The sequence below is a fragment of the Notolepis coatsorum genome, assembly GCF_963971535.1.
Source record: "Notolepis coatsorum genome assembly, chromosome: 1".
Classification (NCBI taxonomy): domain Eukaryota; kingdom Metazoa; phylum Chordata; class Actinopteri; order Aulopiformes; family Paralepididae; genus Notolepis; species Notolepis coatsorum.
Window position 1 is genome coordinate 312776093 of NC_140165.1, and position 19058 is coordinate 312795150.

The 19058-nt window shown below is 42.5% G+C and overlaps 1 protein-coding gene across 1 annotated transcript; it reads left to right on the forward strand.

Annotated features, from left to right (window-relative positions):
• Positions 1-1307: 1307 nt before the first annotated feature.
• Positions 1308-17859, forward strand: LOC311238971 (uncharacterized protein). The gene is made up of 2 exons (XM_084327183.1): positions 1308-1434; positions 17475-17859. Exons 1-2 carry the CDS (start codon positions 1315-1317, stop codon positions 17769-17771), a joined length of 417 nt encoding a protein of 138 aa, XP_084183309.1. The 5' UTR covers positions 1308-1314; the 3' UTR covers positions 17772-17859.
• Positions 17860-19058: the final 1199 nt, after the last annotated feature.

Genomic DNA, 19058 nt, shown 5'->3' on the forward strand with positions numbered 1-19058 from the left:
TCCCACAACATAAAAAAAAATTTATACTTTTTTTTTTTTTTTTTTTTTTTATCTCGAATTAAAATCGAATCTCTGCCCCGAAGCTTCAAATTCCAAAAAAATTATTCGAACGTCAGCCCTAATACTATATCTGTACATCCCCTACCTACTCGTACTAGTTACACTGCTGGCTAGTACGACTTACTACCATAGTGTCTTTATACCTGTATCACTGTACATCTTAATACTACAACTCTGTACATACATCTGATTAGCACTATTACTCAGTAGTACTCGTTTATATATTTTATACCCAGTTTAAACACCTGTACATTGTATATTACTATTAATAATAATAATAATAACTTTATTTGTATAGCACTTTTCATACAGAGGTTGCAGTTCAAAGTGCTTCACAACAGCAAAAAATACAGGCATAAGCGAGCATAAAAAGATAGACAGGTAGAATCACAGTGTTTCACATTAGGATCTAGCATCCCAATAGGCTCTCCGCTTACAGTTTTCAGTAACACAAATAGTAAAAATAGTTTAAAATGATTCAGTTTAAAAATAGTCAAAAAAATATAAAATAGAACGGACATAAAAAATACAGGCATGAGCGAGCATAGCAAGATATGGTAAATCACAGTGTTTCACATTAGGATCTAGCATCCTAATAGGCTCTCTATTCAGTAATACTCCTGTAATTCATGAACAAATAATCACAGTGTTTCACATTTGGATCTAGCAAATAATAAGAATAAAATGATTCAGTTTAAAAATAGTCATAAATAATCAGTGTTTCACATTTGGATCTAGCAAATAATAAGAATAGTTTAAAATGATTCAGTTTAAAAATAGTCATCAGTAAGAAGTAAAAAGTGCAATAACCGACACATGAATTTGATAGGCAGTGTAAAAGAGTAGGCAGGGTAAGAATAAATACAAGTTGTGTCAGGATATCCCTGATGTTTCCTCTTGCCACTAGGTGGTAGCAGATATCTATCAGTGAATTGCCTGAGCAAAGAGATAGGTTTTAAGCTATTGCACTTTACTGTTAATTATGTTATGCTTATGGTTGGATGCCAGACTTCTTTTTGTTGTACTACTTGTGCTGTATGATGACAATACATTTGAATCTAATCTAATCAACGTGACAAAAAAACAAAAGTGATTTAACTTTGGGGTTCCTGATTTCAGAGGCAGGTTTAGTCAATTGTCGTATCATCGATGTCCTCCCTCCTTCAGGGCACCGGCTCGGCTGTGATCGACATGGAGAACATGGACGACACCTCAGGCTCCAGCTTTGAGGACATGGGGGAGATGCACCAGCGCATGAAGGAGGAGGAGGTGTCCGAGGAGGCCGTGGCGACGGAGGAGGAGACCGGGGATGACGGCGAGTTTCTCGTCATGAAGGGGATCAAATGTCAACTGGGCAGACAGGTGGCTGACGAGGTATGTAGCAGTGTTGCTTCCTCAAGTACTCCACAGTGGGGTGTAGCAGTGTTGCTTCTTTAACACTTTCAGTGCCCAGCAGGGGGCGGGCGCACATTTAGTGCTTGAATGCCCACCATCCACTTCAATGTTAGCATTAACTCTTTCAGTGCCACTCACGAGATTTCTCTGTTTTTTTTTATAGGTGGTTGCGTGCCACTCACGAGATTTCTCGGAATTATTATTATAATTTTTTTTTTGCGATCTGAAAAATTATTGCATCACCCGAGCCTACCCGAGTATAGCCAAGCTGCGCCGGTGATCACTGTGGAAAAAAGCGCCCCCTGTCGTCTCCCAGATGACATAAGTGATTTTGGAATGGACTCAATGAAAATGAATGGGGAAAAAAATCCGGTACTCCACATTTTCCAGTTCACTGATCCAGCCGGGGTTACCACAGTTCATTCTGGAGCCTCAGATCCCCGCGGATCATGGAGATCTACAGTGTCGCGTTGGATCCATACACGTATCGATTTTTTCGAATGGTGATCAGGAATTGGAATATACCAGTTGGATACCATCTGATGTCAGGTAAGGACTCTATGTTATCAGTGGTAGGATAATCGGAGTAAGTTTGATGAAGTTATAAGCTGTTTTGTGAAATGTCTTCTTTCGGTTTCACTGTAAAAGTCTGTGAGGAAATCAACGGAGCGATTATCAGTGCACGGCCGTAATGTGCTTGCGTGCACGTATAATATTGATCATCTAGCGTTTATTTGAAAACGATTCATAAAAAGGCCGACGAATATCAACGTTGTGGAATATTCCACTAAAAGACGATTTTCATAGAATGCTCCAGAATGAGCTGTTTTTTATATCAAAACGGGGGCTTTTCTAACTGCTCTGAAACGGAAACGACGCGATAAAAAAACAATCTGCCTTCACAGCACTGACTGGAAAATAGTCTTTGATAATGCGATGGGCAGATTAGACACATAGCCATAATTTAAAACATAGATTAGGCGATATTAACGTTAACATTGGCGCCGATGGTGGCATTCAAGCGGTAAAACGGAAAACCAGGCGTGGCACTGAAAGAGTTAATATCGCCTAATCTATGTTTTAAATTATGGCTGTATCTAATCTGCCCGTCGCTTATCAATGACTCATTTCCAGTCAACATTGTCGAAGCGGATTGTTTTTTTTATCGGGTCATTTCCGTTTTATAGCATTTTGAAAAGCCCTCGTTTTCAAGGGGGAAAAAAAGAGTCCATGATAATCGCCCTGTACTGTAATATTCTAGAACGTTGCCATTTTTCGGCCTATTTATGAATCGTTTTCAAATAAACGCTAGATTATCGATAGTATATGTGTACGTATGCACGCTGGTGCCGCAAGCTGAAAATCGATTCTCTTAGTTCCTGATCGCTCTTACAGTCAAACAGCCATATCACATATAGGGGAAAAGCTTATATCTCCGTGAAAACAGGTCTGATTATCCTAAGACTGGTAAAATAGATTCCTTACCTGAGATCAGATGGTATCCAAATAGATTATTCCAATTCCTGGTCGCCATTCCAAAAATTTATCCTTTTATTGATCCAACGCATATACTGTAAAACACATATTACACGCTGTGCTGCTGAGGGTCCAGAATGAATCTGATCGGCTCCGGTTACATGCATGAGAAGTAAAATGTGGATTCCGGAGTTTTTTTTTCTCATACATTTTCATTGAGTCCAATCCAAAAGGGTGCATTACCATCTGGGAGACGATAGGGGGCGCTTTTTTCACATCTGAGCGCCTGGCGGGGCAGGTTTACCAACGGTAGACTCGGTTGATGAAATATGAATTCAGATCGCTAATAAAAAAAATAAAACGAGAATTCTCATGATGGGCATTCAGGGAGCGGGCTGATAACCCGAGATATCTCGTGATGGGCATTCAAAGTGTTAAGTACTCCACACAGGGCTGTACAGTGCTATGAGGGCGTCGCATATTGCCCCTAAAAAAGATTGTGACTGTGCCCCTAGTGAAAAAGCTTAGCGTACAGCCCTGGCTCTGATACTTTGTGCTGTTAGTTAGTAGAAAATATTTGCGGCCACCCTTTAGGGCTGGACGATATGGCCTCTAAATGATATCGCGATATTTTTTGGCCATATCACGATACACGATATATATCGCGATATTTTGACATTTCCTCTAAAGCACTTAAAAATGCGTGATTTAACACTTTGATGCATACAGTCACGCCAATATGATGATTATAATAAGTCCCTGCAACATATGTTTGCATTATTAAACCATGAAGATGCTTTAAAAAATAATTAAATAAATGTACTAAGAGTAGTCTACTGACACACAAATATTTACATCTAAGACAATTTATATAAAAACTATTGGGTGCCTAAGACTTTTGCACACTACTGTGTTTTCTATCCACTTTAGCCAAACACACACACATATATATATATACACTACTGTGAGAAAATAATAATCACACACAAAGGGATAATGGCTTATAGCAGACTTAATGATTTTAGTATATTTCAGATAATGAAATTAAATGTTTATATCATCAACTATCCAGTTAGTATTTATACTGTAACGTTTGGCTAATTTAAATCATTGAATGTAGAGAGAGAGAGCGAGAGAGCGAGAGAGAGCGAGAACACGTGAGAGAGCCAGCCCCCCCCCCCCCCCTCGGGTTTTGTTTTAGGTTCGCGTTTTGAGCGTCTAAGCTGCCGTAGGCGATGACGTCACACTCTAATGTAAACAGGAAGAGTTTAAGACACGGAGATGGAAACTGGATGCTGATATAACCAATAAATATGAAGTTATGTTTAAACCTCTGTTGTCAAGCGTTGTCAATATAACCCACCCCCTTTCCTCACGAATGGAACTAGTGTTGTGGAGTCCGCTTTGAGCGTTTTCCAGGGTTAGCAGCTAACGCTAGCTAGTTAGCTTAGCCTAGTCATGGGATAACTTGGTTAGCAGCTAACGTTAGCCCAATGCTTGCGTCAATTAAATTGCATGTTATTAAAGGTCCGCGCTGGTCTGTCTAATGAAATTACAATTGCATGTAATTTAAGGTCCGCGCTGGTCATGTGTCTATAATGAAATGAGAGGACAGCTCTGCGCTAAAGCTAAAGTCTGATCTCAGCCGCGACGTGACAACATATACTCTATGTTCAAGATATAATAATATACTATATCATGTAGAACAAGCCGCGATACATCGAGTATACTCGATATACAGTATTGCCCAGCCCTAGCACCCTTGCAAGTACTGATTTCAACCCTTTCATTCGCATTTCACTCCTTTTTTTCAAGGAATTTAAACGTTGCAAACTAATCTTGTTGGCCGTTTTCTATATCTCTCCTCCCTCTGTCTCTCTCTGTCTGCCCGAGGAGCAGGGCTGTTACTTACACACTTGCGCGACTGACACTCACACATGCACATATGGGTACTTGAGAGGTGCTGTCCGTGCTGAAGCAGAGCAGAGCTCATCATAGTGGAGAGAACGAAACGTTTGAAAAAAGCATGCATAGCGCGACCTGTGTAACATTAAGTTACACTGCTATCTCCTATCTTAACGTTAGCAAGCTAAGCATGCATAGCCGACCCGTGTAACGTTTATGCATTACATCACGAGACAGAGTGGGTTATAGAAATTAGATCACGCCTATGAGTGGTTGTTCGGCCCGAGGCGCAGCCGAAGCATGATGTAATGCTTTTATACAATGGCCGAATTCATCCAACCTTATTGATATACAATAAACATACATTAATTGAAGATTTATTGACAACCATTCGCAGAAAAAGTAGTGTGGAAGCAGCTCGGCGGTGCGCTGTTTCAAGGCAAGAATGAAGTGACCGTGTGTTATTGGTTTGATTGATTAATTGAAAATTGTATTAAAGTCCACCTGGTTTCGAACTGTTAAGAACTTCATTATTAGATGCTTCTATAGAAAGTAGGTTCAAAAATAAAAAGAAAGAGAAGTTGCCTCTATAGGAGTTAAAAAAATATATATTTTGAACCTACTTTCTATAGAAGCAGCTGGGAGGTGCGCTGTTTTAAGTGGGCGTGGGGTAATTGAATTGATTGATTGAAAATTGTATTAAAGGTGACATGCATTATAAATGTCTTTTGAGTCTCTAACATTGTATTATAGTAATGGGAGTTAGTATCAATGTGTTTTTGTAACTAAATACCATATTGGCGGATTGCTCTCATTCAGGTCCGACCATTTCCTGCTCGATTTAATTAGGTCATCCTGATTTGACTCGCAACGTGACGTCACGATGCGAGGATGGAGTGGATAGTGATCCGATTGGCTCTGTGGTTGGAGCCAATGCCCGCCCACAACCTAGGCAGCCCACACAGCGATAGCAGAGCGAGTGGAAATCACAGCGAGGCAGATAGTGAAACCCGACATCTCGACTGCACTCTGCCAGAGAGGGAGGGAGAGAGAGAGAGAGGAGAGAACCCGCGTCTGCGTGTGCTTGTTTACACAGCGTTTCATTCTCAGTCCCACTGAGTCCAGGGCTCCCTCTCTCTGTCTCTCCCTCTCTCTGTCTCTCCCTCTCTCTCCCTCTCCCTCTCTCTCTCTCCCTCTCTGGCAGAGTGCAGTCGAGGTGTCTGGTTTCACTATCTGCCTCGCTGTGAGGAGGGGAGGGAGAGAGAGAGGAGAGAGCCTGCGTCTGCGTGTGCTTTTTTACACAGCGTTTCATTCTCAGTCCCGCTGAGTCCGGGGCTCTCCCTCTCTCTCCCTCTCTCGCTCTCTCTCTCTCTTTCCCTCTCTCTATCCCACCCCCCCTCTCTCGCTCTCTCTCTCTTTCCCTCTCCCCCCTCTCTCTCTCCCACCCCCCCTCTCTCTCTCTCTCTGTCTACCAGTTGCAGACTGTGTGGGCTGACTGTCACTCAAAGTGCTTATGGGCGGAGCCAGGCCATCACAGCCTGAAATACTGATGCTGTGAAATGAGGCTTTTGAGTACTTGATAAGAAATATAAAACAATGCATTTTTTTGAAAAAAACCTTACAGATGTCTTCAATAGACTCACAGGAATTGTGGAAAAGTTGCCCAAATAGTGCTAGGAATAGCATTGCAGGTCCCCTTTAATGTCCGCCTTTTTTCAAACTGGTTAGGCTTAGGCCCTCTTTCGAAGTCGGTTATGCTTAGAGTTTGGAATCAGGGCTGGTGGTCTATCGCCCTGCTCTAAAGATAAACTCTAAGCATAACCCACTTCGAAAGAGGGCCTAAGCCTAACCAGTTTGAAACAAGGCGGACATTAATAAAATTTTCAATCAATTCAATAACCCACGCTCACTTAAAACAGCACACCTCCCAGCTGCTTCTATAGAAAGTAGGTTCCAAAAAAAACCTACTTTCTATAGAAGCATCTAAGAATGAAGTTCTTAACAGTTCTTAACCAGTTCTAAACAAGGCGGACATTAATAACATTTTCAATCGATCAATTCAATAACCCACACTCACTTACAACAGCGCACCTCGGTGTGTGTTATTGGTTTGATTGATTGATTGCTTTAACATTTTATCAACAGTGAAATGAATGTCTTTTTGACGAATGGCATCTAACAACAGACTTCCCGCGATTCATATTTTGTTTTACAATTACTATTTTTTTTGTTTACATATTGTGATTGTAATTAAAAAAAAATTAAAATGTTTCTTCAAACTTACCCCATTCTCTTCATAGAGCCTTGTCTTCCTCCATACTCTATGCCGCTCTAGAAGCATCTTTCCTGGGTAGAAGAGTAGCATGGCTCTGCCTGGCCCTTCCTGGCTCTCAGCTGTATGTTATTAGCCAACACTAGCATGGGAGCTAGCGTCCAGCAGCAGGCCTTGTCCTCAATTCTAGGTTGATAAAATGAAATATATTATATATACGAATATGACCCACTAATGAATACACTAAATACAGCAATGTGGGTATTTGAGAACACTGTATTTGCAAATTAATTCGTCAATTATGTTCACGTTAGTCAAGCGTTAGCTCGCAGCTAGCGCTAACGTTACCTCAACACAAAGCATGGCATCCTGGGTGAAATTCTTACATCAAATCGGTACTTTTGAAACAAGCTTTTTGAGTGGAAAATATGACTACAATCTCTGGGAAATCTCAAAAACACTATAGACTGTCATAAACGTTAACGAATGCTATAATAAGTCTAACAAATTAGTATAAATAGTATTTACACGGTCGTTTCGAAATGCACAAACACTTGTTGAATCCCCGGAGAAATGTATTCTTTGACTGACCGCTCTGGGAAAATATACCAAACACCCATGCGGTCCATCGGCGGACTGCAAATGACATCACGTCATGAATCAATCTGTCTAGAGTAGACTGTCTGACAAAAGTATTGTTTTTTTCTCTCAAACGTATTCAAGTTTTAACATCATAACCATGTCACAACAGCAGTGATAATATTATCATCAATACGTTAGTTTACTAATAGGTTAAAGTGTTATTAGATCGATTTTCGTTTTGGTTTTTGTCTTTAGTTCGTGAAAGTTGGCCATTTTGAAAAATTCGTGAAAGTTGGCCATTTTGAAAAATTTGCCGTCGGGAATTGTAGTTTTAATTTTTTTTTTTTTTTTACTTCTGTATGAATTATTTTAATATTTCTTATTACTTGGAATAATAAACCACAAAACGTAACGTTATTGGCATATATGGGAGCGCAGTTAGTTTGTCTCTCCTATTTCTAATGTCAAGTTAGACCGCGCTCTCAAGATTCGACACTGGGTGCTGAAATCCCATTAAGTATTATATAAAAAAGAAGCAGTGAAGCTAGACCAGCACTCTCAGGTTCAAGAATTTAATGGCAGCCTGAAACAAACATGTTTCGCAATTACATATTCCTTCGTCAGTGTTATAGCAAGCTAGCTATAACACTGACAAAGGAATATGTAATTCCGAAACATGTTTGTCTCCCCTATTTCTAGCATGTAGCAACAATCTGATTTGAAATTAGTTTCAAAATGGCTGCACCCTGGCAAAAATAAAAAAGCTACTGTACATACAGTAGATTTCATTATCTGTTCTTATGCACGCCTGGTGATACTAAATCCATATTGAACTTGGGCATTTGAAATATAAGATTTTAGGCGGATTTTCAAAAAATAGGGCTCCGGGTTTAATAGATTAACCCTTTCAGCGCTGGCGGGTCTAGCCATCTTTGTTCCTACTGCGCCACCGCTCTAAGAGATAGGGATGCGTGGCGGTGTTTGCAGGGCTATATCTATATTATTGCTATGGAGACAATACTATGCCTCATTTGACATCAACCATCCATCATTCAACATGTATACGTTTGCGTGTTATACCGTGGTGAATATTGTATAGTTAGGAGTTATCCAGGCTAATTCCTGAAAAGCTGAGTTATAGGGCGCTACGTGAATTCTGCTATAAGTGTTGGTGTTTCTTGCCTGGACACGCTACTATTTCCAAATAAAATGTATATAATAGGTATTATGTTTAGGGATGGGTACCGAATTCGGTACTTTTGAGGTACCGAACCGAAGCACGTCGGTACTACCGAGTATCGAATCAAGTGAGATACCGGGATTTTTTTTTTTTTACTTTTTTTTTCTTCATATCAACGTTCACACGCACAATATATGCTTACCTAGGATTTGACTTGATTCAACAACAAAGCAGTCGGAGCAATGGCAAGCCGAAAACTGTCGAAATTGTAGTTATTTGAAGTTTGGATAATTTTTTTTCACGACTCAGGTAGGTAAATTAAATTTCTTGAGACTAAAGTACAGAAAAAAGGTACCGGTATCGGTTCAAATGTGAAAGGTACCCATCCCTAATTATGTTTCATCATAAATGCATGAAAGGGGGTGGGGGGTAATTTTTTGATGCTTTGATCGTCACCAACTGCATACGTTTTGAAGTACGTTACTGATCCTTGCGATCGATGTGAAATCATGGTTGGATCAAAGTAGGATTATATATATATATGTCATATAGTCCTTACCTTTACTAGGAGGTATCCCAAAAACAATATTCCAATTGTCTGATCGCGATTTCCAGTATTGGTGTCCATCGTGTCCCCAACATAATCCGGCACAACACATGCATCGGGGGCATGGGACGTGTTTCATTGTGATCGGGTGAACCGCTAGACTCGCCTGACCCAATACTGCGCCCGGAGGGAATTAAATGTAACACCGGGTCCTGCCACCGCAGGATGCGCCCGGTATTGCACTCTAGCAACCTCAGAATGATTCCCTATATGGTAACCCCGAGGTCTATGGTAACCCCAAGGTCGGTGTGCCTGAAATTAATTTAAAAAAAATCGAAAAAAATAAATAACGATCCAAAAACGTATATATACGTTTATGGCGCTGAACGGTTGGCGAGCAAACACGTATATATACGTGGTTGGCCGTGATTGAGTTAATTGCTCCCCAGAACTACACAAACTAGGAACAACTGATATTGTTACAAGGACAGATACAACCACAATGTCATATTGCAGGCAACTGCATGTTCGGTTTTATTTTATTAATGTTGGCCAGTTTTAAATAAATCAAATCAAATCAAATCAAATTTATTTATAGGGCCCGACAACACACGTTAATGTCCCCATGGGCCGTACAGATCTTCTTTAAACAAGTAAAGAAGAAAACATAACAATAAGTCAAGAACAGAACAAGAACACCATAAGGTGCAAACATTTTTAGATGAATGCAAATAAATGAAAGAATGCAAGCACTCCCAGACATACCCCACGCGAAGGTAAGGAAAAACTCACTAAAACCTAACAATAGGGAAAAAAGCTCCACAGGCAGTGTGGAGGAGAGAAACCTTAGAAGGGCCATTCAAGGGGGGATCTCCCTTCTTAGATGTTGGTGATAGTAGTGTTGCAGACGGACAGTTGGTAAGCATGCACTCATGTGTGTAGTGGAACACAGATGAGTGCATGCAATAGCAACTGTACATTTTGAAAAATTAAAGATGGAGCTAATAGCGATAGCAACTGAACATTTTGAAAGATTAAAGATAGAGCTGATAGCGAATCTATTTGAGGCACAGGGGCGGCGCAAAGAGGGTCACGTCCTCCCCGTCTTAGTCAAGGGACATTTAACACTCCGGTCGTTGCTCAGGGACAGCCGGAGACGGGGAGATAGGGGGCGGCGCAGAGAGGGTCGCCAACTCCCCGACATCATCGCGGGACATCCGGCACTCCGGTCACCACTATGAGACCTCCGGAGACAGGGGGGCACGCAGAGGGGGTCGCAACCTCCCGGCCTTCGTCACGGGACGTCCAACACTCCGGTCAACACTCCAGGACAGCAAGTCATAGGGAGACGGGACAGGCGTTAGACAGCTCATGAGATTGTAGTAGGCGGACATAGCAATAGATACAAGTGGTAGGCATATATGTGAATGGAGTAGATATATGAAGTAGGCGTATTATGTGAATAGAATAGAAGTACTTAACCCAGCAATGAAACCGCATTGACTGTTAATCTGTTAACAGTCTGTTAATACTGTTAATCAGTTGACAGGACCACGGACAGACGGCGGTGAATAACTGATCCAAGGCCTCGGAGGTGCATGTAGAGCAGTCACTACAATCTTGGCCAAGACCCCGAGGCATCCATCACCTTAGTCAGCGCCAGGAGACGGGCACTCGGAGAGAAGGGGGAAGGGGGGGGGGGGGGGGGGGGAGAGTTAGAGAGTTCCCATGTTTGTGGTGCTGCAAAGGAGCAGACATGTAGTACCCTGTAGTGCCATGTAGTACCATGTAGTACCCCGTAGTGCCATGTAGTACCCTATAGTACCCTGTAGTGCCATGTAGTACCCTGTAGTGCCCTGTAGTACCCTGTGGTGTCATGTAGTGCCCTGTGGTACCCTGTAGTGCCACGTAGAGCCATGTAGAACCCTGTAGTGCCATGTAGTACCATGTAGTACCATGTAGTACCATGTAGTACCCTGTACCCTAACTAAACTACCCTGTAGTAAACTACCCAGTGGTACCATGTAGTACCCTGTACCATAACTAAACTACACAGATTAATCTAAAGGTCAGTCCCCGACCAGGTGAGATCAGGGTAGGTTGAAGGAGAGAGAGAAAAGATGAGTCTTAAGCAGGGATTTAAAAGCTTCGACAGAGCAGGCGCCCCTGATGACGGCAGGTAATTTGTTCCACAGGTAGGGAGCGCGGTAGACAAAGGCTCTGTGGCCGGCGGATTTCCTTTTAACCCTAGGGGTCGATAGAAGCCCCGCATTTTGTGAGCGCAGAGCACGAGCGGGCGAGTATCGGGAGATGAGATCGGATAGATAAGAGCGGTGCAAGCCCATTTAAAATTTTGTAGGTGAGGAGTAGCACTTTAAAGTCAGAACGGGCTTGGATAGGAAGCCAGTGTAGGGCGGACAAAACTGGTGTGATGTGATCAAATTTTCTAGTTCTAGTTAGTATCCGAGCAGCCGCATTTTGCACGAGTTGAAGATTTTTGATGCTTGAATTAGGTAGGCCTGAAAAAAGTGCATTACAGTAGTCCAGACGTGATGAGACAAAAGCATGAATCAGGGTTTCAGCATCAGCCAGAGTTAAAATGGGGCGTATTTTTGCGATATTACGAAGATGGAAGAATGCAATTTTGGTGACATTTTTTATATGTGCATTAAATGAGAGGGAGGAATCAAAAATGACTCCGAGGTTTTTTAACCACCCTTGGAGCAGATTCACTTTTAAATCACATCAATAACTACATTTGGAGCATAACACAAAATCTGAACTCTTAATTGATGTACTTCTCTCTTCTCCAGGTACAATTGCTGCATTGCTCCCCAACAACAAGCAGAGATATGATTGAGTCAAGGCCTCACTGCTGTGACCAGTGTGGAAAGCGCTTCATCAAAAAGGGCGCTTTTCTAATACACCAGCGAATTCATACAGGAGAGAAGCCCTACCAATGTGACCAGTGTGCGATGAGCTTCAGAGACTCTGGAACCTTAAAGAAACACCAGCATCGTCATACAGGAGAGAAGCCCTACCACTGTGACCAGTGTGAGAAGAGCTTCAGTCAATCTGGAGAATTAAGGAGTCATCAGCGCATTCATACTGGAGATAAGCCCTACTGCTGTGACCATTGTGAGAAGCGCTTCAGTAGATATGGCAGCTTAAAGATTCACCAGCGTTGTCATACAGGAGAGAAGCCCTACCGCTGTGACCAGTGTGAGAAGAGCTTCAGAGACTCTGGAAGCTTAACGATTCACCAGCGTTGTCATACAGGAGCAAAGCCCTACCACTGTGACCAGTGTGAGAAGAGCTTCAGAGAGACTGGAAGCTTAAAGAAACACCAGCTTACTCATACAGTAGAGAAGCCCTACCACTGTGACCAGTGTGAGAAGAGCTTCAAAGACTCTGGAAGCTTAAAGAGTCACCAGCGCATTCATACAGGAGAGAAGCCCTATAACTGTGACCAGTGTAAGAAGAGCTTCAGTACCTCTGGAGACTTAAAGAGACACCAGCGCATTCATACAGGAGAGAAGCCCTACCACTGTGACCAGTGTGAGAAGAGCTTCAGCGACTCTGGAAACTTAAAGATTCACCAGCATCGTCATACAGGAGAGAAGCCCCACCACTGTGACCAGTGTGAGAAGAGCTTCGGTCAAGCTGGAGAATTAAAGATTCACCAGCGCATTCATACAGGAGAGAAGCCCCACCACTGTGACCAGTGTGAGAAGAGCTTCGGTAGATATGACAGCTTAAAGAAACACCAGCGCATTCATAGTGGAGAGAAGCCCTACCACTGTGACCAGTGTGAGAAGAGCTTCAGTCAATCTGGAGAATTAAAGAGTCACCAGCGCATTCATACCGGTGAGAAGCCCTACTGCTGTGACCAGTGTGAGAAGAGCTTCAGTAGATGTGACCGCTTAAAGATTCACCAGCGTTGTCATACAGGAGAGGAGCCCTACCGCTGTGACCAGTGTGAGAAGAGCTTCAGAGACTCTGGAAGCTTAACGATTCACCAGCGTTGTCATACAGGAGAGAAGCCTTTCCACTGTGCCTTCTGTGACAAGGGCTTCATTGACTCTGGAGGCTTAAACAAACACCAGCTTATTCATATAGGAGAGAAGCCCTACCACTGTGACCAGTGTGAGAAGAGCTTCATTAACTCTGGAGGCTTAAACAAACACCAGCGCATTCATACAGGAGAGAAGGCCTACCACTGCGACCAGTGTGAGAAGAGCTTCAGAGAGGCTGGAAACTTAAAGATTCACCAGCGTTGTCATACAGGAGAGAAGCCCTACCGCTGTGACCAATGTGAGAAGAGCTTCAGAGTTTCTGGAACCTTAAAGAAACACCAGCGCATTCATAGTGGAGAGAAGCCCTACCACTGTGACCAGTGTGAGAAGAGCTTCAGTCAATCTGGAGACTTAAAGAGTCACCAGCGCACTCATACTGGAGACAAGCCCTACCACTGTGACCAGTGTGAGAAGAGCTTCATTACCTCTGGAAACTTAAAGATTCACCAGCGTTGTCATACAGGAGAGAAGCCCCACCACTGTGACCAGTGTGAGATGAGCTTCGGTAGATATGACAGCTTAAAGAAACACCAGCGCATTCATAGTGGAGAGAAGCCCTACCACTGTGACCAGTGTGAGAAGAGCTTCAGTCAATCTGGAGAATTAAAGAGTCACCAGCGCATTCATACCGGTGAGAAGCCCTACTGCTGTGACCAGTGTGAGAAGAGCTTCAGTAGATGTGACAGCTTAAAGATTCACCAGCGTTGTCATACAGGAGAGGAGCCCTACCGCTGTGACCAGTGTGAGAAGAGCTTCAGAGACTCTGGAAGCTTAACGATTCACCAGCGTTGTCATACAGGAGAGAAGCCTTTCCACTGTGCCTTCTGTGACAAGGGCTTCATTAACTCTGGAGGCTTAAACAAACACCAGCGCATTCATACAGGAGAGAAGCCCTACCACTGCGACCAGTGTGAGAAGAGCTTCATTAACTCTAGAGACTTAAAGATTCACCAGCGGTGTCATACAGGAGAGAAGCCCTACCGCTGTGACCAATGTGAGAAGAGCTTCAGAGTTTCTGGAACCTTAAAGAAACACCAGCGCATTCATAGTGGAGAGAAGCCCTACCACTGTGACCAGTGTGAGAAGAGCTTCAGTCAATCTGGAGACTTAAAGAGTCACCAGCGCACTCATACTGGAGACAAGCCCTACCACTGTGACCAGTGTGAGAAGAGCTTCATTACCTCTGGAAACTTAAAGATTCACCACCGGTGTCATACAGGAGAGAAGCCCCACCACTGTGACCAGTGTGAGAAGAGGTTCGTTAGATATGACAGCTTAAAGAAACACCAGCGCATTCATAGTGGAGAGAAGCCCTACCACTGTGAGAAGAGCTTCAGTAAATCTGGAGACTTAAAGATTCACCAGCCTGTTGTCATACAGGAGAGAAGGCCTACCACTGCGACCAGTGTGAGAAGAGCTTCAGAGACTCTGGAAGCTTAAAGAAACACCAGCGGCGTCCGCTCAGGTCGGATGGCTGCGTGATTCTTTCGAGCTCCGCGACCACTTCACATTAATCATTATAACGACGTTCATTTCACGCCATACGCTCATAGCACACATCGTAAGGATGTCCAAACAAATACCGAACCCGACTGGAACGTTATCAGAACTTTATTCCGTGTGGAACCTGAAGCTAGCACGCTGAAGCAACCCTTGAGAGTCCAAACTCCTTTTTGCACCCACAGCGGCGTGTGCGTTGATAGGTGTTAAATCACTGAGTGATACCAATATCATTCAGAGCGAGAGGGGGGGGGGATTGTTTGTTTATCACATTGTCTGTCGTTGAACTCACTGCTCTCAGCTGAAAAGCTCTCTCGACGCGAGGATATCTCGGCCATGGGGCTGCATATTTCTCCAACAAATCATACCGTCTATAAGATCTATTTTCTGGTATTCCAAGTTTAGTCAGGATAATAGAACCTGCATTATCATTCTCGAGAATACACTTTCATTGACCGTGTTTCCAGCTCACGGACCCGACTGAACGTTATGAATTAAAAGTTTATTCTGGAGCATATGAGCAAATTCAGTAACTTTCTTAACTTGTAAAAGTTTATTCTGGAGCATATGAGCAAATTCAGTAACTTTCTTAACTTGTAAGTCGCTTTGGGTAAAAGGCTAAGCGTCAGCTAAATGACTAAATGTAAATGTACATGTACATATCCCTTATTAAAATGAATAACAGCCTGAAAAAACAATTCAGCTTATTCAATTGTTGTAGAATGGCTATAGCTAATTTCACGCACCGCTTAGCCTATATTTTACGCACTTCACGAGCTCCCATTCTGAAATGTTATTGCTAAAGATTGAGAAGATTGGATCAGTTGTACTTTTTTTTTTGAATACTTGAAACCCTTTTTTTGTGGAATATTTGATGTGGCCGTGTTTCCAGCTCCTCACGGACCTGACGGAACGTTATGAATTAAAAGTAGTCTAACATGCTTTGCATCCTCACCAGTCCTGTATATACCCACGTCGTGCTAAACATTAAAAAAAAAACTTTTAGAATCCAATGCCCCGATACCCCCCCCCCCCCCTTCCCCTCACTTTGAGTCATGACTCCTATTAGTAAAATGACGGTGATGAATACTTAGTACCGGTTGATCACACTAATACCCCCATTCAGCCCTAATTGTTCCCTGCTGTACATATTTATAGGGTACTTCAGTCTCATCATATTGACTTTTCAATTGCAAATCTATCGTGAAGGTTGGGCAGATGATATCGGCATCTGGAACATACAGTCTCTCTCTCTCTCTCAACTGGTCCATTGAGAACATTGCATGCCCAACACCTGTCCTGGAGTACAACAAGTACATGGGAGGAGTTGATCTGTCTGACCAACTCATCCAGTACTACTCTGCACCAGCGTTTCCGTTAGCCGGTAATTACCGGTATTTGACCGGCAAAATCTGTTGAAGTCCGACAAATTTAATCTCTCCGGTCATAGTGTCCGGTGAAAATAGTTCCCTCTGGGCACAGTTTGATTATTTGAATTGTATTTGGATGGGCTGGAGTTGGGTGGCCTATGCGATGAACGAAACAATCATTGCGTTTGTTGTCGTTGCTTCGCCAAGCAGCCGGTCTGGTAATGACGACGCTGTGTCAGTGAGAGCTTGCTGCTGGATTTGCGGAAGGCATGCAGCTGCAGACCCACAGAACCCACCAGCTTTGCTGGCACAGTGCGGTCCCCAGACCTGGAAAGCTGCTCTGCGGGTCTGCAGCTGGATGCTTCTTGCAAACTAACTGCGGCCGGCTCGCGCTGATATTGTTGGACCGGCTGCTTGGTGGAGCAACGATGAAACGAATGTAATGAATCGTTCGTCGCATGGGCTATTTAATTTTGGCCTGTTTTGGTACGGTTCGGGTGGTCAAGTTGTGCTTGGAGGGAGTTGTTTTCACCGGACATTATGACCAGCACCAAGTCGTTGGGAGGTGGAGATATACATCACGCAAACCCACGATAATGTTGCCGTCTCTCTGCCAAATTTCTCAGTTCTTCGCTTGATATAATTAATACAAATGTCCAATATAACGGAATTCGTTAGCTCATAAAAATGTGATTATAACAGACTGCTGTTTAGTGTCGGACCGACTGCCCACATACGCGGTCTATTTTATTTCAAGTCAGCAGCAGCACGGAGTATCGAGGGACTTATTTTATTTGGAATATATTAATGACTGTATACGCAAAAGTAGTCTAGTTTTAAGTAATAATATTATAAATCTACATGCCTTGAGGATGACATTCTTTATATAGCCTGCCTATCAATTGTTTTAAAGCTCAATAAACTATGACCGGAATTAATCTCATTTGTCCGGTAGATTGAAATCTTGCAGGTCACGGAGACCGGCAACAATTTTTTCTAACGGAAACCCTGCTCTGCACACCACAAGACCATGCGCTGGTACCGGACTTACCGGACTTTGCTCTACCACTATCTGGACATTGCCGCCACTAACTCCTACCTTCTTCATAAGGAGCAGCAGGTGCAGCCGATGACCCACATGGTCTTCCAGCAGGAGCTGATAGCTGAGCTGTGTGGCGTCACAGTTGTACAGGTGCCAGTGGACAATCTACCCACGGCACCAGTGGACCGTCTACCAAGAAACCATCTACCTGTGGCAATCACGCAACAGGCAGATAAATCCCAGAAGGCCACGGCTGGCCGCCTGTTTTGTGTCCACTGTAAGATGAAGACCCCCTGGAAGTGTGATGAATGTGGTGTGGCCCTCTGTCTCATTCCAGACAGGAACTGTTTTTTCGCATATCACTAAGTGATACAGAACAGGCAGATGCAACTATGAGGAGACACCTATTATTCTTTTTATACATGTGCATAATCTTACTTTTTGCTTATTTTTTTGCTTTTTTTGTAGATGTAGAGTTTGCCTAAATTCATCGCGGCTCTGCCAAATATCATATGAGGCACCTATGTATTATTATTGTAATTCACAATATATTTCAAAATACATTTCTAATGACTCTGCACCGGCAGTGATATATAGGGTTGTTCATTTTACAATACAATTGATACAGTTGATGTATCTTGTTGTTTATTATTATTTATGTTTTTTTTAATAAAATTGTGTGATATTCTATTCCAGTTGGGTTTTTTTTTTTATATATATATATATATTTTTTTTTTATAAGTATTTTTATTGCACATTACTTTAGTTACATTCCATATTGATGCACACATGCAATCTTATTTTTTTCTTGTTCAAATACAATTGTCCAGCGGCATATAACAAAAAATATTCAAAGTAAGAATAAACATTCTCTTTCTTTTGGCGGGTCCATACATACATATAAACAGGATAGTTAAATAAGCTAGATTTTTGCTGGGAAATAAAAAAAAAAAAGAAAAAAAAAAAAAACAAGAGCATTAGAAAAAGGCCAAAAGCCAAGACACAACAGCGACTATACCTTCAGTTCAGACATTACTGTAATATGAGTGACCTTTTGAACTTATATTTAATTTTATATATCATTAGAAAAAGGCCAAAAGCCAAGACGCCACAGAGATTATACCTTCAGACATTGCTGTAATACGAGTAACATTTTGAACTTATATATCCTCTTCATCCTCCCTCAGACCCTTTAAGTAGTCCAACACCGGTCCCCATGTCGTATCAAACACCTTTCTCCGTCCTGTATTTTTAAATCTAAGCCTCTCTAAGTAGAGGGTCTCTCCCAGCTCTCTCATCCACATTTCAAATGAAGGTGCTGCATCCGACTTCCAAAGTCTCAAAATGAGCTTTTTAGCCAACACAGCACCTAGATATATCGGCCTTTTTTCATTTTCAGAGTACTTAGTGACATCGTCACTATATCCCAAAATGGCCACTAAGGGGCAGGGTTCCCACTGTTTATTAAAAACTTTTGAATAAAAGTCAAATATATCAGACCAGAACGTGTGTAAGTTGGGACAAGACCAGAGTTGATGTGTAAGGGTACCATCTTGATTTTTACATTTGTTACACAGTGGTGATACGCTAGGATACATCTTATTCACTTTCACCTTTGAGTAGTGCAACTGTGCAACCTGTGTATCACTTTAA

Coding starts and splice junctions, on each gene's coding strand:
- LOC311238971 (XM_084327183.1), top strand. CDS start 1,315: ATGAAGGAGGAGGAGGTGTCCGAGGAGGCCGTGGCGACGGAGGAGGAG. Junction 1,435..17,474: donor GCAGACAGGTGGCTGACGAG/GTATGTAGCAGT, acceptor CTTCTTCATAAG/GAGCAGCAGGTGCAGCCGAT.